Source organism: Nelumbo nucifera, chromosome 3 (genome assembly GCF_055504915.1).
Source record: "Nelumbo nucifera cultivar China Antique chromosome 3, China Antique-T2T, whole genome shotgun sequence".
Taxonomy (NCBI): Eukaryota; Viridiplantae; Streptophyta; class Magnoliopsida; order Proteales; family Nelumbonaceae; genus Nelumbo; species Nelumbo nucifera.
The window spans coordinates 35,183,453-35,208,600 of NC_142651.1; the positions used below are offsets into that span (position 1 = coordinate 35,183,453).

Sequence of the window (25,148 nt, forward strand, 5' to 3'; positions counted from 1 at the left end):
TCCTGTGCATGGCAAAACTCTTTTTGCCAAACAGACAAACTTTTTTGTGAGTACATGGCACGTGTCAGTTATGACGTAAGTGTCGGAGTTTTCATTTTTTTACTTAGGTTATTGAAACATCCTCTGAAGTTTTAGACTGTTGTTACAAACTTCTCTTGAAATTAAATAATTGCAATTACCTCCCCTAACTTTTTTTAACATTGTTGCATGACCCCTTTTGTTATAATCCTCTAAAAATAAGACATAAAAATGTCAAAAATACCCATATAATTAGTATTGACTGGTTTTTAGAGAAAAACAATAAATAATAAAAAGAAAATTTAAAATTGCAATTGGGGAAATTTGAAAAATAAACATTAATTACATGAATATTTTGAACATTTTTATAGGATTCTAAAAGAGGTCTATGTACAATTATATTAAAAAAATGTAGAAGAATGATTAAAATTAGCAAATTTCAAGGGAAGTTTTAACAACAATCAGAAACTTGAGAGGTGGTTTCAGCAATTTACCATTTGTTTCTTCATGGTTTGAGAGTGTCTGTAGGGCGAAAAAAAACCAAGAATTGTTAACAGTCGTTGATTTGCAGCGCTGGTGAGTATATACAATTTACCACCACGAAGAGAAGAAAAAGTACGGATAAAGCCCCATAAATGGAAAGTCGAAGGCTTGGATTAAAGAAACCATCGTTATGAGCAGCTCATTTGCTTTGAGTTTGAGGGTTCAGCTCTCTCTCAATCTTCAACTCTAAGGCCTAAAGCCTACTCTCATCTCTCTCTCTCTCTCTCTCTCTCTCTCTCTCTCTCTCTCTCCTCTTATCCTTTTCTATCACTCTCTCTCTCATCACGTGCTGGATCTGGGCATCTCAGATCGGATCCATCCATCTCTACTCCCTTTGTTGCCCTAATCTTAAGCGACGCCTCTGCACGCCCAACTCTGTGTTTAAGTTGCTTCTTAATTTGATCGAAATCTAGGAATCTATCGGGCATACAGAGCAGCCGCCATGGAAGCGGCAACACGAGATTCGAGCCAACTACCGGTGGCTGCAGAGGAAGAGTCCCTCAAGAAGAATACAGATTGTGTTTATTTCCTGGCATCTCCTTTGACCTGTAAGAAGGTGCGAGTTTTATTCTAATCTTGACTTCTTTTGCTAGGGTTTTTGGGGTTTCTTGAGTTTCCTTGATTGAATCTTTATTTGTTTCTTTGAGGAAAAAGTGAAGAACTAGCTTGATGCACATGTCTATTTCGAATGTTGATCAGTGAAATTGGGTGTTGCTTTGTTTGAATTTCATTTTCTAGTTATTGGATTTTAAGATTAATGTGTTCGATTGAGCATTTTTGGCACTGGTAATTTGGATGAGGTGTTCAGAGAGATGCTTTCATTGATTTGTAGTTTGATGAGTAGCACTTGTCAGGAATTGAAGGAATTAGGTTTGATACCCTTCTGTTCTCTTCCTTTGAGAACATAGAGACTGTAGTCGGCCAAATCAGCTGATGGATGAATTTAAAATCACATCGATGAGACCGAAGCAGCTTGCCTGACTACTGGAGCTTTTGAATCTCGCCTGGTGGATGCTTGCAGTTGGAGCCTAGTATAAATTGCTAGAATAATCCAGGAATCGATTATTCTAGCTATGTCCAGGACAGGTGTCCTGGAAGGAAGAATCAGTTATCTTTTTTTTTTTTTTTTTACATTTCCTTTATGTTCTCTGTCAGTGTCACACACTTTTTAGCATCGTGAAGTAGTAGAAAAAACTCTAGCTTTTTTCCATGCATCACGAAGTGACAATTAGCATTGGAGGTATAATCTATTATGTTGAAAAACAAAGATGTGCACTTCCTGTTGCAGATTCAGGACATTATCCTGGAAATGGCTAGAATAATAATGGGAGTTGAGTCTAAATCACTATATTCAAATTCCAGGGGCAATTTTTGGGAGACAATTGCCTCAAAGACGCTAAGGACAGTTGAGAGGCAACCCAAGGTGTTTGGAGTATGACACACTTATAAGGCATAACATAACCATCATTTAAATGCATTCCTTTCTTCACGCCTCAAGTTCGAGGCTTGAACTTCATGGAAATGTCGTTATATTATTTAAATTTGAGGAAATATGAAATGGGAAACATGAACATTATGTTTGTTTTGTTCTCAGCCATGAAGTCCAACCATTGTTTTTGTAAGTGAACTTTAGTTGCCTTTACAAAACGCAAAAAATGAGCCATAATATTTTTTTTTTGATGAATGAGCCATTATTTTGAAATACAAAATAAAATAATCACCATTTCTGTTTGTATCCATTGTCCCCCCCCCCCTACTTTCTCTGCGACCAACAAATATTGTATATGGTTATTTATTACAAAAAAAGGGTGTACTCATGATGTTTATGACTCGTGACATTCTCTTGAGATGTAGGAGGGGAGGCTCTAAGTATCAATCAATGTAAGACCAGCACAATCCAAGACTGGTGATTAGGAAGCTTATTTAAGGTTATAAGGCTGTATAATTTGATTAGGAAGTTAATTTAGGACTGAAAATTCCAGAGAGAGGAAACTGAAAATCATTGTCTCAAGATTGGAACAGAGTTTCTTCAATTTGTTTAAAAGGAGTCTTTAGGGTTCTAAGTTAGGTGATTTAATATGGAGGGCTTCTGAGATGGTTCTACAGAAAAGGATGAGAGTTCCCAAATTTAGTAACTTTTGAAAACTAGGGTTTTTAGAGGAAATTTTTGAAAACTATTTTAATGGGATAAAAAAGGATCTAAGATATGGGGGATGGTTGAATCAAACCTAGTTTTCACCAAGGTTTTCTAGGATGAGATAAAGAAGTTTCTCTCTCTAGAGAAAGTGTGTGAAAGTTAAGAATGTGAAAGAAAATGAGAGAATCAATTCAGTCCTGCCTTTTGATCGTTTCTTTTTTTTTTCAAGGTTTTTGATGGTTGGTGTCTGGAAGGAGGGAGGGTAGGAGTTCCAGCAACTTCAAATGTATAGATAAAATTCTCTAGCATCAGCTAAACTCCTAAACCAAGAAGACTCAAAGTTATGGTTCTGCCATGCTTACTCCAACTTACAGGAAACTAAATTACTAGGGGATTACTTCAAGGGATGTGGATCTCTGGAATTGTACACAATTATGAATTGGCTGGTGTAGCAGAGGCTGCCCAATTATTGTAAACCTAAATTTGTTATACTAAACCAATAAATGTGAATGGTTACCTATCAAAACAAATAAATAAATAAATAACTGGTAAACTAATTAGCTAATGATTGGCTGGAGCCTACATACTAGGTGTAAAATTACCAAAATACCCCAATTGTCCAGAAATATAAAAATACATGAAAATCCATTGTTCACATAATAAACAATCCTTTTTGGTATACTATAATAGTTGTTCTTATTTGCAAGAGATCTTTTAGATGAATAATAGGAATTTTATTAAAGATCAATAGTGAAAGATACACAATAGAGGCTTCCCAAACAGAGGCACGAGATTCAGCCTCAGAACAAAAGAAAAATTACAAATGAGCCCAAAATAAATGATTTTTTTTTTTGATAAAATGAAGTAGTTTTATTAGAAAGTGGATAAAATCAGGTACAAGTTTCTCATGGAGAGGCGCAAGCTGCAACCTCCCCACACAATCAAAACCAAAAACAGATTTCAGCTGTGCCCAATACAAGTGTTCCCTACTTGTTCCCTGCTTCGCCAATACCAGCCATGGCATTTGCTGATCTCCCCACCCCTTGCGCAGCTAAAAAGTCTGCCATCCCATTAGCCGACCTCCTTTCCCATTGAACCGTAACTGTCATGTTTGTAGTCATCCATTTAAATCTTCTCATAGTTTCCCTATAGGACCAAGTTACTGTCTCTGGTTCCTTCAGCCACCAAATTAACACTTTAAAATCACCTTCAATTAGAAATCTCTCAAAGTTCAGCTCTCTAGCAATCTGTACCCCCTGTAGCAAAGCTTGGAATTCTGCATTTATAGAATCCCCCACTCCAATAGGACCAGAGAAAAAGGCAAGAGTATGACCTGTGTTCCTGAAGGCCCCCGCCCCCCCCTCCCCTTCAAATTCCAGACGGCCCAGGATTACCTAAACTACTGCCATCAAATTTTAATTTTATAAGACCTTCCCCAGGGGGCCTCCAGACTGCACTAGGTTTTTCATTCATGTTAGAGCTTTTTGGTACCAGTTCCCAATTCCTCCGTATGTCATCAAAGGAGAAGTGTGAGAACAAGTCCAAGTAAAACCATTCCTTTAGAGGGAACATGAAAAGGCCTTCAAAGCTGCACCTGAGTTCTTATGAACTCATGAAGTAGCACAGCCCTTCAGCCCAGTTGACATTATGTGGAGCAGATTTGACATCAGATCTCTCCAGCCAATTGATGAAGGAAAAAGAGGTTTAAAAAATGGAGCAAATTTGACATTATGTGGTTGGTTGTAGTCATAATTTCTCACAAGACCTTGTTATTTATTTATTTACGTTGGAAGAAATCTTTGCATTTTCCTTGTATGTGACAAAATGTTTAACTTTTTAAGAGTTCATGTCATGCATATATTATTATCAATACTGCTTGTTGTTGGCTTGGGATTAATTAGACTCCTAAGAAGTTGTTATCTTTTTCTCCATTAAACAGGGAAGTGAATGTGAATACCGCCATAGTGAACCTGCCAGGATTAACCCCAGAGATTGCTGGTTCTGGCTGAATGGCAACTGTCTGAATCCAAAATGTTCATTCCGGCATCCAGTGAGTGTCTTTCTGTTGGGTTTTCCTTGTGGCTGTTAAGATTGATTGATAATGTCCTTCCATTAAATTTTCTTGCTTGTGAGATGGAAGGAGAAAGACAGCCAATGCTTTGAATCTTATGGTTTTATTTTTTTAAATTACATTTGATAGTTAATATTATCAGATCTTCAGTTCTTAATGTATCTATTTATCTTTCTCTCTCCAGCCTCTGGATGGCTTTTTAGGAACCCAAGGGGCATCTTCTGTGGGATCATCTCTATCTCCACAGGCTGGGATATCAACACAAATGCCTCCAGCCTTCACTGCTCCTGCTCATGGTTCTGGTAAACAACCCACTCCTTGCTTTTTCTTCCAGAAAGGACTTTGTTTAAAGGGTGACAGATGCCCCTTCATGCATGGACCACAGCCACTAGCACCAAAAGTTGCTCCTACTGTTACTGAACCTCAAATTTCCAAGAAAACCTCTTTTGGGGGCCTTGAGAAGTGCACTACTCAACAGCAGAACATCCCGAAACAAAATACCATAAACCAAATTGAAGTACCTCCACCAGAAAAATCAGTTATGAAGACTGAAACTGCACTGCCAAAAAACGGTATTGCAGCTAAGAAAAATGTACAGTCAGATGATGAACAACTTAGATACAAACCAGCAAATATCCCTGCCTTCAGTGGAAGTTCTGTAAGTAGACCAGTAAATGCTCCTGGCACCGGTGGAAATTCTTTAAGTAGGCCAGCAAATGCTCCTGGAGCCAGTGGAAATTCTGTAAGTAGGCCTCACTGTAGTCGTCAAGCTCAAGTTTTGGATGATCGTAGTTTTCAGAATGGTAAAGAAGGTGATGAAATCTTGGGTGAATCATCACCTGGCTTTGATGTTCTGGTAGACAATGAACTCAGAAATTCTCATTACTACCAAAATGTGGACGAATATGGAAGCGCGACAGACCATGATGGAAGGAATTTGAACTCTGCTGGTGAATTTGATTATGGCTGTTCTGTTGATTACGATTCAGTGAATAAATTTGACCAAGAACCATACATTGATTCACGTGGGTATGATCCATATGGACGGGCTCAAGATCATTATCCTTGGGAGCAGCATAGGGCTTCATCGGTTTCAGAAAGGCTATCTCTACCAGACAAGAGGGGGTACCCAAGAGGTAAGAGTCCCGATCAGATTGGTGAGTCAGATCTGCGCCATCGGCTATCAAAGCAAAGGAGGCTTAATGGATCCAGATCTATTATTAGCTCTAATTGTCGTGATGATGGCCACCGGAGAAATGACCATGAGCATCATTTCGAGGATCAAAGAAACCAGGACCGATCTTGGAGAGAGACAAGCAATTTGCCTCGAGAAAATTCCATAAGTAATCGGCTACAAGGTAGAATTACACTTCCTGGTAGGTCTTCTTCACCGGACAGCAATAATAGTAGCTTGCGTCCTGAAAGGGAAATGAACAGGGGACGAAGCTGGGGTAGATCATCACCACCAGGCAGGGGACCAATATCATCCTATCAGGGAAGACACCAAGACAGAATAAAACGGAGGGGCCAAGAGGACGATAACATTGAAGGGAGAAACTTTAGGGCTCCTCTTGCCAGAAGAGATGACATAGTTAGCACTTTAGATTTTGCTGGTCCAAAAAGCCTTGCAGAGCTGAAAGGTTCAAAGCATTTGGAGAGCACTGAAGACCAGGAAAAAGACCAGGAAACCAAAGCTCGTCAAGTATTTCCCTGCAGGGAGCAGCAAAACTCTAAGATTGGAAAACTTGTTGCTCAAGAATCTGAAGATTCACTTTCCTTTGAGGGTCCCAAACCTCTGAGTGTACTTCTGAAGAGGAAAAGAGAAGCAGAAACAACTTCTGGAAATATCAAGATTTCTGATATTGGAGAGGAAAGCAGTCCAAGGAGTGAAAACTTTATGGGTGGTTCCAGGATGACAGCAATTACTGAGACACAGAGTGATCTTCCTTCTGAGCGCAAGAAAGAAGACGATGAAAATATTGTCAGCAATCAGGAAAAATCCAAATCTTCAGCTGCCACAGTTGAGGATGATGAAGAGGGTCAGATCTTCCCGGAAGACAATGAGGTGGCTCATGAAGATGAACCTTATGCTCAAGATGGAACTGAGTTTGAAGCTGAGGATGCAACAATGTTGGATGATACATTCGAAGATCAAGAGCTTGAAACCTTTGATCAGAGAGGTGGAGAGTCTGATTATGAGCAGACTGGTGGTCAGGATAAAACAGAGGACGAAAATTTAGACCCAGAAGAATACTTGGACGATGAAGATGGGGATGACTTCGCAAAGAGGATTGGTGTTATGTTCTCCTGAAGAAGGGTGAGATGAAAGTTACTGCTCACAATCGCAGCCAGTGCAGAAGACTTGGTAGCATTGTTTTTATTTAAACTATAAATGGCTCTTCGAAATGAGCTGATGTAGCTTTCACCTATAGGTTTTCTGCTTTAACTGAAGGAAGCCTTGTTCTTGTATTAATGGAACTCGTTTCAGTGTATGTAAGGTTGAATGAAAATTTCTTTCTGCCCCCTCATAAGAGTTAAATTTGCTTCCTTGTTGAGTTAAAAACTCGGAGAGCTTACAATGGAACATTACAATTTATGTGTTTCTTGGCAACAAGTATGTTATGGCAGAGTACGAGTAAGGATGCAATTTGGGCGGGTCCAACTCGAGCTTTTGCACTTGGGCTTGTGTTTTAGGGCTTTAGGTTGGACTTGGGCCTGACCTGAACTTGGGTTGAGGCCTTGGGCCCTACACAAGTCTGACCTGGTCCAGCTTGAGCCTGACCCAACCTGAGTATGCCCACTCAACATTTTATGATATATATATATATATATATCTATGTATATTTATATGATTAGTTTAAATTTACCCCATCACCCATGTACAAATATATATACACATGTTTACGTAATTTATTCATGTTAAAATATTTTTTACTTGTATATCTACATCCATGCATAAATTATATTCACGCGCATCTATTAATAATATAAATCCAACCAACCTGCCTAAACACGGCCGGAGCCCAAGACTAGCCTGAGATGTATTGGGTTGAGATCGGGTTGGGTCTAGGTTGATAAATTTAGGCTTGATCTCTCATATTAGGTTAGGCCCAAGCCTGAGGTTTGAGACTTAGGGTTGGGCCTGGGTTGACCCTCAACCCAACCCAATCTACCCAAGTTGCACCCCTAGTAAAGAGTATGCAATTTTTAAATATGTATTGTATTTATTAACATATGCATTAGTACAATATGCAAGGTGTGATATATTGATATAACATATCGAATTGGAAAGTTTGGATACAGACATAGATACACTTTAAATATGCATGGATATAATGGAGAGGTATGGATACATCAAGGAATCTCTTACGAATTTCATAAATATATTACATTATAAACAATGTTTGATCTTCTAATCTACTTAAAATTCATTACAATAATTGTTTTCTAATTCTTGCTTTTCTCCTAAAAAATTAAGAAAACAATCGTTTTTTTACATAATTTATTCTTAGATTAACAAGTATAATGTATAATTGATGGACTCAAATTATAGTTCTTTCCTACAATAAAATTATTTATAGCATATACTTTTTATAATTTTTTAACTTTTAGCAACGGTCATAATCACTGTAGTCCATGGATCCTGAATGGCTTCGTGCCATTCCTGTGCCACACTGCCATGTACCCATGCCTTCAGATGCTGATACGATACACCATGGGTTTATTAGGTGTATCACCCTATATCTAGCAAGTGAAACTGATTTTCATCTTGAAAAAAATATTTCCTCAATTCAATATATTTTTCGGAAAAGTGTGGACAGGCTTAATTCAGATTTATGAATTCTATTGCAACCTATAAACATTTAAAATGTCAAATAGTCCATTCTATATACTAATGTCCACCCGTAAATTAACATCAATTCCGAGTTGGCACCTACCCCAACTGTACTTTAGGTTTAAAAATTCTAATCCTGGGCTGAACCATCATTCTTCTTATATATATTTTTTTTATTGATAGATAATATATTCACATGGGATATATGTTATGAAACCCATGTCCTGATGTCCATAACCCTTGTTTCTCATTTCGTATTTCAATTTCCAAAGGCAGTGTTTGGATAAGCTTTGGCTTTTGAACTTTTCTAAGCCCAAAGTCAAGTTATTCAGCCTTTCTACTTTGGATTTTTGGCTTATTGCCTATATAACTGATGAAGGGAAATATGGCCCAACCTCGCGATCGCCCGACACGTGGCAAAGGCAAGCAGCTCGGGACAGTAGAGCGCCCAACGAACATCGGAAGTAAGTCCAAGCTCACTACCAAGCCCGAACTCCAGACCGCTGTACTTAGTCTGAGCTCCTTGTTAAGAGCGAGCTCCCTGTTAAAGGTCCGAGCTCCCTACCAGGTGCCCGAGCTCCCTGTTAAGAGCGAGCTCCCTGTTAAAGGTCCGAGCTCCCTAAAAATCCGAGCTCCCTATTAAGAACAAGCTCCCTACTGGGAGTCCGAGCTCCCTATTAAGAGCGAGCTTCCTACTGAGAACTCGAGCTCCCTGCAAGAAGCACGAACTATACTGGGCCCCAAGCCTCACAAAGCTGACCCGAGCTGGCCCATGGCAGCTCGGAACACTCCAAACCGAACTCAAGACACCTCGCTCGCCACTCCAACACTTCCAAAGCACCAGGCCAGCCAAACGTACCCGACACCAAGGACGTCCGTATCCAAAGGCGACGTGCCTGACTGATCTGGGATCTGATGCCTGACAGCCGCATTTCAAACGGCTTCCTGCCACCGCCACCTGCAACTGTCGTCACTAGCCGCAGAGACGGCTCCGACAAAAGGAACAGTGGCGGTTCTGCCCGGCCAGGGGAAATGACATCCGAGCTGGCAGGAGTTCAGAAGTAATCATGCCCGACCTGACGGAAGCCTGGAAGTGAGTGCGCGAGGTGGTTATAAAAGGCTTCTACCCCCCAGGAACGAGGTATGCTAACTTTCGCGCTATCTGGTTATTCTTGCCTTTGAAGAATTCTAACTTGAGCTTCGGAGCCCTTACGCCGGGTCCTCCCCGGAGCTTCTCTTCTCCTTCCGTTTCAGGTCCCTGTTACTCAGTTCAGAGGTAAGATCATCGACAGCTAAGACCGGCCAGATTGTGCATCATCAATTGGCGCCGTCTGTGGGATACGCTTCAAAAAGCCTCCCTCCAAAACTTTCATACCCTTTTCTTCTTCTCTGAGAAACTCAATACCCATGGCCTCCTCCAGCAACGCCGGACGCGGCACAGAGACAAACACCACCGGGGAACAGCCCCAAGTTCCCGTGGTGTGTGTTGGGCAGTTCACCATCCCCCTCTCGGTGGATGGAATCCCCAATCTGACTACGCCACAAGCAGTGGTGCCTGTAAGCCTACCTTCCGCAAACATCACCTTCCCTCTTCCCATCGAGACTACCTTCACTGAACCAACCGCCGTCCCCCTGGCAGCTAGCCAAAATCGGTTGGACGACTTAATGCAGTGCATGCGGGCAATGCAAGCCCAGATGCAGCAGTTCCAGCAACACCAGCTTCACCAGCACCAAGTGTTGCACAACCTCTCCCAATACCACTATCAACAGCAGTTCCCCCAACTGACACCAAACCAACCACTGCTCCCACCTCGCCACCCTGCCCCGAAGCCAGTCAAGGCCTCTCCGCAGGATGGGCGCCTCCACCAAGGAAAGGCCTCTAGGCCTCAGAATCTCCCAAATAGCCAGGCCTCGTCCCCAGGCCGAAGAGAAAGAAAAGTCATCCCCGCCTCGCGCCTCGCAGGCGGATCAGGAACCTTGCCCGCAAGGTCAGCACCTCGGGTCTCCAAACCGGAGTCCCCACTGGTGGAAAACCGATTTGGCGCACTGGCAGCAGCGGACTACCAGCACTCCGAGCCCATCGAGCTCGGCAATACGGAGGCCAGCAGCGCCAGTACAAGGCCCACACAGCAGCGAAGGCGCCGTCGAAGTCGACGAACCGCCACCCGCGCCTTATCCGAGCTCAGAGGCAAAAGGCGAGACGAGCTCGGACGAGGTAGGAGTCGCCCCGATTCTCTCAGTTCCTTCCCCCCTCGCCTCAGAACTCCTGGCAGTCCCCTTGCCCAGAGATTTCAAGCTCCCGCCCCTAGACAAGTATGACGGGTCCTTCGACCCCAACGACCACGTGGACGCTTTCCAGTCCCAAATGCACATCGCCAGAGCCAGCGAATCATGCATGTGCGTGGCCTTCACCACCACCCTCAAAGGGGTAGCCCGCACTTGGTACAGGAACCTGGCCCTCGGATCGATAAAGTGTTGGGCTCAGTTCGTGCAGGTCTTCACCGCACACTTTGTCACCAGCAAACGGTGCCCCAGAGCAGAGGAAAGCATCTTCGCGGTAGTCTAGAGGGAAGGAGAACCCATACGGGGCTACATCAAGCGATTCAATGAGGCATGCTTACAGATACCGCGGTTAGACCCCGCGGTGCAGCTCGCCGCAGCAAAAAGAGGGGTGACGCACAAGGAGTTCAAATGGCACATGGTAGCCAACCAGCCCGCGACCGTGGCCGAGTTCCTCAAGCTTGCAGACAAGTTCATGAGAACGGAGGAGGAAATCAACCAGCGAACCGAGGGCGGAAACAAGAAAAGAAAGAGGGACGGCGAGCCCTCTAGCTCAGCCGACCGAAGAAACCCGGCCCGGGACCCAAAACCGAACCAGTCGTTCCGAGCTCCCCTGCCAGTTCGGACGGATTACACGCCCCTGAACACGAGGCAGACCGAGATCCTAATGACGATCAAGGACGCCCCATATGTGAAATGGCCACCTCGCCTAAAGGGAAATCCGAACGAAAGAAACAAGAATTTGTATTGTAGTTTCCATAGGGACCACGGTCACAGTACCGAATAGCGCAATAACCTCCGAGACGAGATAGAGGGGCTCATCCGTTGCGGATACTTAAGAAACTTTGTACAGCACAACAATAATAGCAATAAAGCGGATCAGCCGGGCGAACACTTAAAAGACGCCCCGGAGACTAGCAACAGGCCTGCCGAACCGATGCAGCGACAGCCTCCGGCAGAAAGGCCAGTTCGGGGAACCATCCATGTAATTGTGGGAGGTTCGGTGGTGGTGGGATGCACATCAGCGGCAGCTCGGACCTCAGTTCGCGAAGCGGTCCTCGAGGAGCAGAACCCCCCGAAAAGGCCGAAGACCGAGGAGCCGATCCTCTTCACAGAAGACGACGCGCGGGGAGTTCGCTACCCTCACGACGACGCACTTGTCATTAAACTCAGGATCTGCGACTTCGAGGTTAGGCGCGTGCTCGTAGATTCAGGCAGCTCGGCGGACATCCTCTTCAAATCGGCGTTTGATTGGCTACAGCTGCCAAGGAGCGAACTAAAACCTACAAGCACTCCCCTGGTGGGCTTCAACGGGGAGGAAGTCAGGCCCCTTGGAAAAATAACGGTGCCCGTGGAAGTCGGGACGTGGCCTTGTGCGGTCAGACTCAACCACGATTTCCTGGTGGTCGCGACCCCCTCCCCTTACAATGCCATAATAGGACGGCCAATCATGCATATCCTGCGGGCGGTGGTCTCCACCTACTATTTGGCCATGAAGTTCCCTACGGACTTCGGTGTGGGGGTAGTGTGGGGCGACCAGCTCGAGTCCCGCAAGTGCTACGTTGCCGCCCTAAAGGGCAAGTCCAAGCCGACCGACGACCTCGATCTGGAGCGGCCTACGGAGCAAGGCGAAGAACGAGCCTCGCCAACAAAAGAAACAGTCGCGATCCCGACCTCACCTACGGACCCAGCTCGCGCACTCTAGATTGGTGCTTCTGTCAAGGAACCTCTTCGGACCGAACCGGTAAGATTTTTACTCCAAAATTTAGATATTTTTGCATGGTTCGCGGCTGATATGCCCGGTATTGACCCTAGTCTTATAACCCACAAACTTAACACTGACCCTTTAGTCAGACCCGTTAGACAGAAGAAACGGAACTTAGCCCCGGAGCGCTGGAAAGCGGTCGACGAGGAAGTCGAAAAGCTCCTCGCGTAGGGCTTTATAAGGGAAGTCCATTACCCGAGCTGGGTGGCCAACCTTGTACTGGTGAAAAAGGCGAACGGCAAGTGGCGCATGTGCGTCGACTACCCCGACCTGAACCGAGCTTGCCCGAAAGACTGCTTCCCCCTTCCTAGGATCGACCGTCTAGTGGACGCGACCTCGGGACATGAATTGCTAAGCTTCCTGTATGCCTACTCAGGCTACAACCAAATCCGGATGGACCAATCCGACGAGGAGAAAACCAGCTTCATAACCGAGTTCGGTCTATACTGTTACAAGGTCATGCCCTTTGGGTTAAAAAACGCCGGGGCGACCTTCCAAAGACTTGTAAATAGGCTGTTTCGGCCCCTGATCGGCACGAAGATAGAGTGCTATGTAGACGACATGGTCGTCAAAACACAGTTTTCACAAGAATTAATACAAGACTTAGATTCTGTCTTCCAAATCCTACGTCAGTATAACATGAAATTGAACCCCAACAAATGCGTCTTTGGCGTCACCTCGGGTAAGTTCCTGTGCTACGTCGTCAATTGACGCGGCATCGAGGCCAACCCAGACAAAATAAAAGCCATCCTAGATATGAGACCACCTCGGAAAATAAAAGAAGTCCAAAGGCTAAACGGCTGCATAGCCGCTCTAAGCCGCTTCATGTCCAAGTCAGCAGATCGCTGCCTACCCTTCTTCAAAGCAATCAAAGGCAAAGGGTTCGAATAGACCCAAGACTGCCAGCTCGCGTTTGACGAGCTAAAAGTCTACCTCGCCAGTGTGCCAACCTTAGCTCGGCCCGAGGAAGGCGAAGTCTTAGAACTGTACCTCTCGGCTAGCGACGAGGTGGTCAGTTCGGTACTAGTAAAGGAGGCAGACCGGGTCCAACGACCCATATATTATGTTAGTAAAATCTTGCAGGGAGCAGAGACAAGGTACCCGTAGATAGAAAAGCTAGCGTATGCCCTGGTGGTAGCAGCACGGAAACTCCGCCCGTACTTCCAGGCCCACACCGTCATCGTCCTGACCGACAAACCTCTGAGACAAGTTTTACTCAAACCCGAGGTTTCCGGCCGGCTGACGAAGTGGGCCATCGAACTCAGCGAGTACGATCTCCAGTACAAGCCAAGAACTGCCATCAAGGCCCAAGCCTTGGCAGATTTTATCGCAGAATGCACGTTTAGCCTCGAAGCCCCTGAGCCGGTCGAGCCGAGATCCCCGGTTCGGGCGAACTCGGAGCTCCCAAGCCAAACGAGTCCGAACCCCGTGAAGTAGCAGCTAGTGTGGCATCCCTCCTGGTTAGACCAAGCGCGAACTGGGAGGAGGAGCCCTGGATCCTTCACGTTGATGGCTCCTCGAACCAACAAGGCAGCGGGGCTGGAATAGTGCTACGTGGCCCGAGCGGAACAAAACTGGAATACGCACTACGCTTCGAGTTCGCGGCATCAAACAACGAGGCGGAGTACGAGGCACTAATTGCCGGGCTAAACCTAGCGCACGAGGTCGGAGCAAAGCACATGGTTATCTGCAGTGATTCCCAGCTCGTGGTCAACCAAGTTACAGGCGAGTACGAAGCACGCGGGCTCACTATGATTGCGTACTTGGCAAAAGTAAAGGAAGCTCTGCTCAACTTCCAGTCACACTTCATCAAGCAAATCCCGAGGTCAGAGAACGCTGAGGCCGACGCCCTGTCCCGACTGGCTAGCTCGAGCCACAACGCCAGGAGAACCGTGTACGTAGAGGACTTACCTCGGCCCAGCATTCTCGGTGGGGCAGAAGAGGTCGCTCCCGTCACCGAAGCAGAGCCGAGCTGGATCGACCCACTCGCGAGCTTCCTGTTAGACGGAACCCTCCCCGCGGACCACAACGCAGCCAAGAGGGTGCAGCGCTAGGCAGCCAAATACGTCATGATAGATGAACGGTTGTACCGACGATCCTACATGCTCCCCTATTTGCGATGCTTGCGCCCAGCCGAAGCCGAGCTGGTACTCCGCGACATCCAAGAAGGCTTGTGCGGCGGACACCTGGGGGGCAGAGCCCTCGCCCAAAAGGCACTTCGACAAGGATACTACTGGCCAACGATGAAGACAGAGGCAATCGAGCTCGTCAGAAAATGCGATAAGTGTCAGAAGCACGCCAGCATCCACCATCAGCCCGCCGCCGACTTCAAATACCTCACCAGCCCATGGCCCTTCGCCCAATGGGGGATCGACCTCCTGGGGCCATTCCCACTAGCGACAGGCGGAAGAAAATTCCTAGTGGTGGCAGTAGATTATTTCACTAAGTGGATAGAAGCCGAACCCCTGGCAATAGTTACAGCCCGAAACATACAAAACTTCTTCTGGAAGAACATCGTATGTCGCTTCAGGCTACCTCGGGTACTGATCTCCGATAACGGCAAACAGTTCGAAGATATCAAGTTCCAAGAATGGTGCCGAAGTATGGGAATTAGTCAGAACTTCACATCGGTCGCACACCCACAGGCAAATGGCCAAATAGAAGTAATGAATAGAGCCATCCTCCGCGGACTGAAAGCGCGATTGGACCGAGCCAAAGGTTTGTGGGCAGACGAACTACCAAGTGTTCTATGGGCACACCGAACTACGAAAAAAACCGCCACAGGTGAGACCCCCTTTAACCTCACATACGGCACCGAGGCAGTAATCCCGGCGGAAATTGAAGTACCTACGTTGCGACTAGAAGCGTACGACCAACAAAGAAACGAGGGCGAGTTACGCACCAACCTCGACCTACTGGACGAAGTGAGAGACCTCGCACACATCCGAACTGCGGCCTACCAACAAAAGGTAGCTCGGTATTATAACGCGCGAGTAAAAAAGAGGAACTTCCGCGTCGGCGACCTGGTTCTCCGTAAGGTCATGGTGCCCAAACCCGGTGTAGGGAAACTTGGACCGAACTGGGAAGGTCCCTACAGAGTAAAGAAAGCACTCAGTGGGGGAGCATACGAGCTCGGAACCCTAGAAGGAAAACAAGTACCTCGAGCATGGAACGTTGTCAACTTGAGAAGGTACTACCTATAGGCCACCAAGTACCCCGAAGACATTTCATGTCAGAAAATGAACTGAAGGACCGAAATGGTCAGTTCGGCAAAAAATATAGCTCGATGACAGGACAACCAGTACATGAACAAAAAGCCATTTCATTTCAGAATAGATGTGTACATTCAAAAAAAAAAGTGTACATTTCATTTCACAAGCCAGGGGCCACTTCATCATTATCAGAAGCCTCTTCGACAACGCCCGAAGGACCTACCTCCCCCTCGGAGTCCGGTTCGGCATCCGCAGCATTAGCCATCTCTGGAGTGATGCGCGAAGTGGATATGGCGCTGGTATCGAGGTCGGGGTACGTATTCCGGATCATCCATCGACTTAGCTTGAAACCCCTCCTGTAGGAGTCTACCATCAGGTCATCGAAATCCGACGAAGCAATGTAATCGCTGACAGCCTTCTTCTTCGTGTCTTCGATGCCTTGAGAGAAGATCTGAGTCCTCTCCCTGATATCCTCCTGAAGATACTCGACCTGGTGCTCCAGGTCCAGCTTCATTTCCGCCATACGTTGCACCACCACTCCCATGGCCTCGGCATCCCTTTGAGACCTCGCTTGCCTAGACCGCGCACGGCGAGCAGCAGCATCAGCAGCACGAGCATTCTCCTCGGCAGTCCGAGCAGCCTCCTCGGCAGCTCGCACCTGCCTCGAGCATTTCTCCACCTAGTTCGCCAAGGCGTGAATGGAGTTCACCTATCAAAGGAAAACGAGATCAGAGAAACGAATAAAAGAATAAAAGCCGAACTCTAAAGAAGGGATCACTTACCACCATGGCATGAGTAACGGCACGGCAGGCCACTTGGTGCAGAGGGAGCTCGGTCCACACCGCAACTTCCTCGGGAAACATCGCCTCCTTACTCTGTTGAAGAGCATGAACAGGCGACAGCACGCTCCTGAAATCCCCCGGGGCCTCCGAGCCCGATGGCCCAACTCGCATATGAGCGGACTCGGAATAGGCGGGAGCCCCCGTGTGTGTGGTTTCGGCATAAGGAGCCCCCGCCGGCTCCTGCATAGGAGGATCCATCTCGGGCTCCTCTGCCGGATAATCCGGCACCTCGGACTCCGCAGCTCGGGATGGCTTGGCGCGAGCTCGCTTAGCCACCCGCTTTCTCCTCTTCATACCCTCGAACAAGTGCCCACCTCGGGTCCCTCGAGAATCCATTGTACCTGCGAAAAGGAGTTCGGCATCAGTAAGACGTAAAAGAAGAGCAAGACAGGATCACTAGGGAAAGAACCTACCCGAACTCAGGCCCACAACAATAAGCTTGGCCTCCGTCAGATACCATTGGCAATCCAACCCAAGCCGCGCCCATTGCCGGAGGCCCTTCGCCGTCTCCTCATCTAGTGTGATGCCGGAATCAGGAGCGGCCATCCCCCAGCCGGTCTGAAACGGCCACCCCAGCGCACTTCGCACCCCGAAATAGTCCCGCTTCCACGCCGGGACCTTATTGGGGAGTCCGTGTAAGAGCTTGAAGCCCGGGCGAGGGGACAGGTAGTATGCCCGCCTACGCCCAGGAAGGGGACCCACTTGCTTTTTCAACATTAAAATGGAAGAGAAAATCTCCAGATCCAGAGGAAAGTTCTCGTCGCAAAATAAAGAGATCGTTCCCACTAAGTTCCTAATGGAGTTCGGGTGAAGCTGGCCGACCGACACACCAAACTGGTTTAGGACCTCGACAAGAAGAGGGTGGAAGGGCAGTCGCAGCCCCGCGGCGAGCTGTTCCCGGAAAATAACGATCTCATCAGGACCATGTTCCCAAGGGAAGCTGCCCGTAGGGATAAAGTAACCGTACTCACTGGGCAAGTCGTAGTAGTCTACGAGGGTTTGAAGTTCCTCAGGCGTCATAGTCGAAGGGCCGAACTGGTCTACAACCCGGCCACGACGGGAGGTGGACGCCGACCTACCCGAAGCACCTCGGGTGGTAGGCCCGACCCCTTCCTCAGGACCTACATCGGGCTCACTTGAACTACCGGGGGGCGCAAACTGGTTCGTAGAACCTACATCAGACCTGCTTGAACAGTCTGAACCCTCCAAACCAGACATCGGGAAACGGAACGGGATTCCAAAAAACTCACCCGGGAAGAAGACTGAAGCAGACCACGAAAACTCGAACAAGCAAGGAAACCTGGGACGCGAGCTGAAACTTAGGCGTGAGCTCAAGATGTACAATAGTAGCAAGGACGGGGGCCCCCCCCTCCACGCGCTATTTATATCCACAGCGGCCGGAAAGCGACGGCCCAGATCGAAGCCAATCCAACGGCCCACAGCCGCGCTAAGCCGCACGTCTTCCAAGACCAATCAGTGCACGTCTTTCCAAAACTGACAGAGCGTCGCGCACGTCTTGTCAGAGGACAGGTGTCGGCACGCGTCTTCCCGAAACTGACGGGGTATCGGCGCACGTCTCCTCGCAATAAAAGCGACTGCAGCGCAACTCCCGAACAACTGCCGTCACGACTCCCAAACGTGCGCCCTTTTTTGAAAATCAAATTAGAGCAAGCGCGCTCAGCACGGACCAAAACCCTCCTGCTACCTTGCAAACTCCCCGCGCCAAGACGGGATCGTTGTCGTAGGGAGTGGGGGGCAATTGATGAAGGGAAATTTGGCCCGACCTCGCGATCGCCCGACACGTGGCAAAGCCAAGCAGCTTGGGATAGTAGAGCGCCCAACGAACATCGGAAGCAAGTCCAAGCTCACTACCAAGCCCGAACTCCAGACCGCTGTACTTAGTCCGAGCTCCTTGTTAAGAGCGAGCTCCCTGTTAAAGGTCCGAGCTCCCTACTAGGAGCCCGAGCTCCCTGTTAAGAGCGAGCTCCCTGTTAAAGGTTCGAGCTCCCTAAAAATCCGAGCTCCCTATTAAGAACAAGCTCCCTGCTGGGAGTCCGAGCTCCCTATTAAGAGCGAGCTTCCTACTGAGAACCCGAGCTCCCTGCAAGAAGCACGAACTATACTGGGCCCCAAGCCTCACAAAGCTGACCCGAGCTGGCCCATGGCAGCTCGGGACACTCCAAACCGAACTCAAGACACCTCGCTCGCCACTCCAACACTTCCAAAGCACCAGGCCAGCCAAACGTACCCGACACCAAGGACGTCCGTATCCAAGGGCGACGCGCCTGACTGATCTGGGATCTGACGCCTGACAGCCGCATTTCAAACGGCTTCCTGCCACCGCCACCTGCAACCATCGTCACTTGCCACAGAGATGGCTCCGACAAAAGGAACAGTGGCGGTTCTGCCCGGCTAGGGGAAATGACATCCGAACTGGCAGGAGTTCAGAAGTAATCATGCCCGACCTGACGGAAGCTTGGAAGTGAGTGCGCGAGGTGGTTATAAAAGGCTTCTACCCCCCAGGAACGAGGTATGCTAACTTTCGCGTTATCTGGTTATTCTTGCCTTTGAAGAATTCTAACTTGAGCTTCGGAGCCCTTACGCCGGGTCCTCCCCGGAGCTTCTCTTCTCCTTCCGTTTCAGGTCCCTGTTACTCAGTTCAGAGGCAAGATCATCGATAGTTAAGACCGGCCAGATTGTGCATCATCAATACCCATTTGGTAAATTTGGCTTTCAAGGCAGGCTTTTTCAAAATAAAAGCAACTAAGTGGTTTTTGGTAACACCAAGGACCAAACTGCTTTCTATATATCTTCTCCATACATGTGTCAGACCACAATATTGGCTTATATAGCACAAAATATTATTCTTTGCCTATCATTTCCTATCAATCACTATAAAGCTATCACATTGTATGTCTAAATAATATATGGTCCACAAATATAACATATGCAGCGAAGTCCTTGTAGAGCAGAGATTAAACAGGTTAGGGATGACAATTTTCTCCATCCCAACATGGACCTGACTTTCCCGACCTGATGGGATTGGGGATGTGAATTGTTTTGGTGGGGTGGGGACGGGGATTAATAGGAATCCCCGATAGGGGTCAGGGTCGGGGATGGAGATTGAGATCCCTGCTCCACCCGACCCCGATTATATATATATTTAAAAAATTATTTATAATTTAAATTTTTTATTTATTTTAAATAAATACTGTTATCTAAAAAATTTTTGGGGTTTGGGTCCCCACGGAAAACGCATCCCTATCAGGAATCGGGAACGAAAACGAGAGTTAATTTCATAATCGAAGTCAGGAATGGAGAATATAATTCCCGCCCCGTTGCCATTCCTAAAACAAGTAGAGTGCATATTTATAACACTTCACTGAACAAGCAATAAGCAAATGCAGAAGCGCATGTATCAAGATCGCACAAAATATTGTAAAACAAATAATACAGCTATATGTCCATTGAAAACACAAAAGCAACCAAATATGTACAAATCCAATATCACAAATAGATGTCAAACTCGCAAAAAAAAATGATGTATAACCAAAATATCTATGTAAGGAAAATCGCACAATAAAATATATATAGAAAGGGGTATCATCAAAATACCGCCTTAATTTATCATCTAATTCATGGCATTCAGTTTTAACAAACAACTTAGTTGCATTTTTATTTTTTAAGTTTAATTTCAATATTCCCTTTGCATTATGGGTTCATTTTCTAGCTTGATTCTTTAGGCTGTGTTTGGTTTGAAGGAAAAAGTAAAGAAACCCATACAAGGTTTCACTTCCTTTCCCTACTCTTTGGTGAGAGAGTTCAACTCATCATTCAAATTCGTGGACTTCATTAAGTAGCATTATTAGAGACAGTTCAACTCATCATTCTTTACTTACGAATATTTGTTGCACATTAACTCAATATTTTAATCAATTATGCATATTAACGACATCACATGATCTAATTACTTTTCATTCATTCACATTTTGCAAAGTGTACTTATCATCTAGACTAACAATGTTGAAGATGTCAATTGTAATGTATTGTTTTATGACTTTATCACTTCACATTTTCTGCTTTATAGTTCATGCACCATAGATTTTGCTTAAATTAGACATGCACTATATTTCTTTCTATAGCATTTTCTTTGCATTTTAAGCCAAGAATTTTATTTTAAGGAAAATTACCAATCAGTACCATGTACTTTGGCTCAAGTGACAATTTGGTCCCCGAACTTTAAAATGCGACGATCTAATACCCAAACTTTCAAAGTGTGACAATCCAATACCTATCATTAACTAGTCCATTAATCAGCCGTTAAGTGACATTTGAAAAGTCAAAATTGCCCTTTGAATGCCATCTAATTCTCTTTATCAACCATCCAAACATTGACAAAAAACTAAACAGTCCCAAATCCTAACCTCTTCTATTCAAAAAAGTTGGTGAGTGTTTAGAAGAATCTAGAATTTGGGATTGTTCATTTTATTGTCAATGTTTGGATGGTTGATAAAGAGAATTATATGGCATTCGAAGGGCATTTTTGACTTTTCAAATGTGACTTAACAGCTGATTAACGAAATGTTTAACGGCAAAACTACATTGTCACATTTTGAAAGTTCGGGTAATGGATTGTCGCATTTTGAAAATTTGAATACTGTATTGTTGCATTTTAAAATTTGGGGACTAAATTGTCACTCGAGCCAAAGTACAAATCAGGAATTTTCCCTTTAATTTAAACTGCTTGTTTGCATAGTCAACCATTCATTTTGGTCTTTGTCAACTTGCATTATTTTCTTGCTTTTCATATCTTCTTTCTTCACCATTTAGATCTCATTATAATCGAATTTAGACTCCTTTATAGCAATAATGGTTGGGAAAAGCAAAAAAAAAAAAAAAAAAACAAAAGGGTCCTTAATATCATTTGGAAAGTTGAAATCTCTTTTTGCTCATCTAAACCTCCGAGTACAGTGAAATTGTTAGGTATTTGAATGCGGTAACCTAGAATGGTTTATTTCACAATTTGCTCTTACATTAGTGTAAGAGCATATGTTATAAGTGTTTGCAAGTTAGCATTAGTGATATGTGATGCATGCAGTATTTGGATTTGACTTATTATGACTTGCACGGAATCAAAGGCAACTATCTGTTTTATATATTATAGATAATTATAAATGTTTACATTAATTATTAATTTATAATTAATAGAATGATTGATTAATCAAAAATTAAATATAAGTACTAAAATAATTTAATGGCAATCAGTAAATTAGTAAAAATAATATAATATTTAATAAATAAATAATAAAAATATTAATTATTTTTAAATTAAGTAATTATATTTGTTATTCATTCAATTGATTTATTAATTGTTTTACTATTTTCTTAGTTATCTAGTTATTTGGTTAGCTAGATCACTATTTCTGTTTAAACTTCAAGATTTTATTTTTATTTATTTTTTTTGAATTATCTAATAATTAATTATTTATTTAATCATTTGAAAATTTTCTTAACTAATTAATTTTTATTTATTTATTTATTTATATCTCATAATTAGCTAATTATTTTACAACACTCAATTCAATTCAACTTTATCAAACGCCCCACTGGGACCCGGACCCGGACCCAGCGAGTCAGCGAGTCAAGTTCTGCTGCACCTTTTTTTATTCACAACTCGCAATCAGGACTAGACACCTGTCAAATGAAAGAAAGTGCAAGATTAATCCAATCGAACCGCCCCTAATTGGCAACGTAGAAAGATTATAAAATAAAAAAAAAAAAGTCAAGTCAACAGCCATTAAGTGTGCAGAGAAGAGACTTCATTTCTACCACAAATGTGCCTGAATTTTCCATTGCTTAGTTATTATAAAGACCCAAAAAATCAATTTTTTCTCTGAAAGTCTCTCTGAAAGACTACACTACATAACAACCAAAAAAATTTTTCGTCAACTTAAGCATATATTAAATAAGCAATCACTGCATTGGTTTCCCAGTCACCTCAAAGGAAAATGCAGACTTCAAGCTTTGCTGTATTTTCTTTGCTCTACATCCTCCTCCTCTGTTCAGTTTCATGGTCATGGGCTACATCAGATTCAACTCACTGGACCTTTTTACAGTGCCTCGAAATCCATTCTCAGTCATCCATCCCAATCTCAGAAGTGCTGTACTCCCCAAACAATTCTTCTTATTCATCTCTCTTGCTATATCCTGTACACAATCTTAGATTTTCGTTGCCTTCCACCCCTAAACCTCTGCTCCTCATCACACCATTGAATGTGTCTCATATCCAAGAAACTGTAATTTGTTCTAGGAAAGCAGACCTGCAACTCAGAGTTCGAAGCGGTGGCCACGACTACGAGGGCCTTTCATATGTCTCTGATGTCCCGTTCATCATTGTTGACCTGCTGAATTTTCGATCAGTTGACGTTAGTATAGAAGATAACAGCGCATGGATTCAAGCTGGAGCAACTCTTGGGGAGGTTTATTACAGAATTGCAGAGGCAAGTAAGATCCATGGCTTCCCCGCCGGGAGCTGTTCGACTGTAGGCGTCGGTGGGCACTTCAGTGGAGGTGGGTTTGGTCTGCTGTTCAGAAAATACGGCCTGGCTGCTGATAATATCATCGATGCTTATTTAGTCGACGTTAATGGTAGAATTCTTAATAGAGAATCCATGGGGGAAGATTTGTTTTGGGCCATCAGAGGAGGAGGCGGAGCAAGCTTCGGCATCATCGTATCTTGGAAAGTCAAACTAGTTCCTGTTCCCCCAGTGGTGACTGTTTTCAGTGTTGATAGAGCCTTGGGACATGGTGGTACAACAAAGCTTATACATAAATGGCAATTCGTTGCCGACAAGCTCCATGAAGACATCTTCCTCCACATCTACATAGCAACTACTACAGATCAGAAGGGGAATAGAAGTGTTCAAGCTTCATTCGACTCTATGTTTCTTGGGGGTTCTGAGAAACTTCTGCAAATGATGGATGCCAGATTTCCTGAGCTGGGTTTGAAGCGAGAAGACTGTATTGAAATGAGTTGGATTCAATCCGTCCTCTATTATGCAGGTTTCTCAACCTCTGAACCCTTGGAGGTTTTGCTGGACAGGAGGCCTCAGTTCAAGAGCTTCTTCAAGGCAAAGTCTGATTTTGTGAAAGAACCCATTTCAGAAACTGGGTTAGAAGGAATATGGAAAAGGCTTTATGAAGATGAAGGGGCATCTATGATCTGGACTCCCTATGGAGGAAAGATGAATGAGATTCCAGAGTCTGAAATCCCTTTCCCTCATAGAAAGGGGAACATCTATAAGATTCAATATGGTGTGAACTGGGAAGAGGGAGGAATTCAGGCATCCAGAAGGCACATAGGATGGATCAGAAAACTATACAGGTACATGAGGCCCTATGTATCCAAGTCTCCAAGAGCTGCATATGTCAACTATAGGGATCTTGACTTGGGTACCAATAGTAAGGGTAATACAAGCTATTCCCGTGCCAGGATTTGGGGTGAGAAGTATTTCAAGAGTAACTTCAAGAGATTGGTTCATGTGAAAAGCATGGTTGATCCAGGAAATTTCTTCAGACATGAGCAAAGCATTCCATCATGGAGATCTTGATTTTTTTTTTTTCTGAAAGTAAAGAGATCTTGATTTGGATACATCTATAGCTTCTATCATGAAATAAGTGTATGGATTTTGTATCTTCGTCTTTTTTCTCTAGTATCTTCATCTTTAATCAAATTTAATAAAATGGTTCTGTTATTGATAAAAAACTAAATGCCGGGATTTTGTAATAAGAATTCCAATACAAGTGACTTCTTTTTAAGTAAATAGGTTTGATCATTTTTTCATATTTTATGTTAATATTTGCCACCACCAATAAAGGTGGAATCATGGCCTCATGGGAACATGCATCTAAACATATCTTAACCCCACCCATTTTCCACGTTTAATTGTTTTTTGAGACTTTTGCTCTTATGCCATGTAGGGATGCAACTTGAAGCAAAACTAAATTAAATTTAGTCTATTTACACTCCCATGTATGTACATCACTACAAATGAACTTCGCAGTTCGCACCACAAACAAATTTAGCCTAAGATACAATTTTGGTAATATCGAGAGCCAAAGATTCCGATCCCAAGATACAATTTTGTTCTTTTTTTGTACATTTGAAAGTTGAAACCTGTTCAATGCTACATACAAACAAATTAACAATTGACACAAAAAAAAAAAGAAAAAAAACCACGAAAGAAGAAAATAGAAGGGCAGTAATAGTCAATAGTGTATGAGGCTCATGCCACATCCAAATCAGATCATATATATGCATTATTATACATCGAGCCAAGGTTTAAAATTTCGTCACGTATCAACCCGTATCGGCCGATACATATCGATTTTTCGACTTACTGGTATGAGAACGGTCCTAAATCGAAGGTACCGTCTCTTTTCGTT

At 44.6% G+C, this 25,148-nt stretch overlaps 1 protein-coding gene and 1 pseudogene across 1 annotated transcript; both read left to right on the plus strand.

Moving 5' to 3' along the window:
- The first annotated feature begins 590 nt into the window (after window positions 1-590).
- On the plus strand, window positions 591-7,308 carry LOC104592819 (CCCH-type zinc finger family protein). The gene is made up of 3 exons (XM_010252323.3): window positions 591-1,117; window positions 4,638-4,748; window positions 4,954-7,308. Exons 1-3 carry the CDS (start codon window positions 1,004-1,006, stop codon window positions 7,078-7,080), a joined length of 2,352 nt encoding a protein of 783 aa, XP_010250625.1. The 5' UTR covers window positions 591-1,003; the 3' UTR covers window positions 7,081-7,308.
- Window positions 7,309-22,588: 15,280 nt separating this feature from the next.
- LOC104592826 (tetrahydroberberine oxidase pseudogene) lies at window positions 22,589-24,473 on the plus strand (annotated as a pseudogene).
- The last annotated feature ends 675 nt before the right edge of the window (window positions 24,474-25,148 follow it).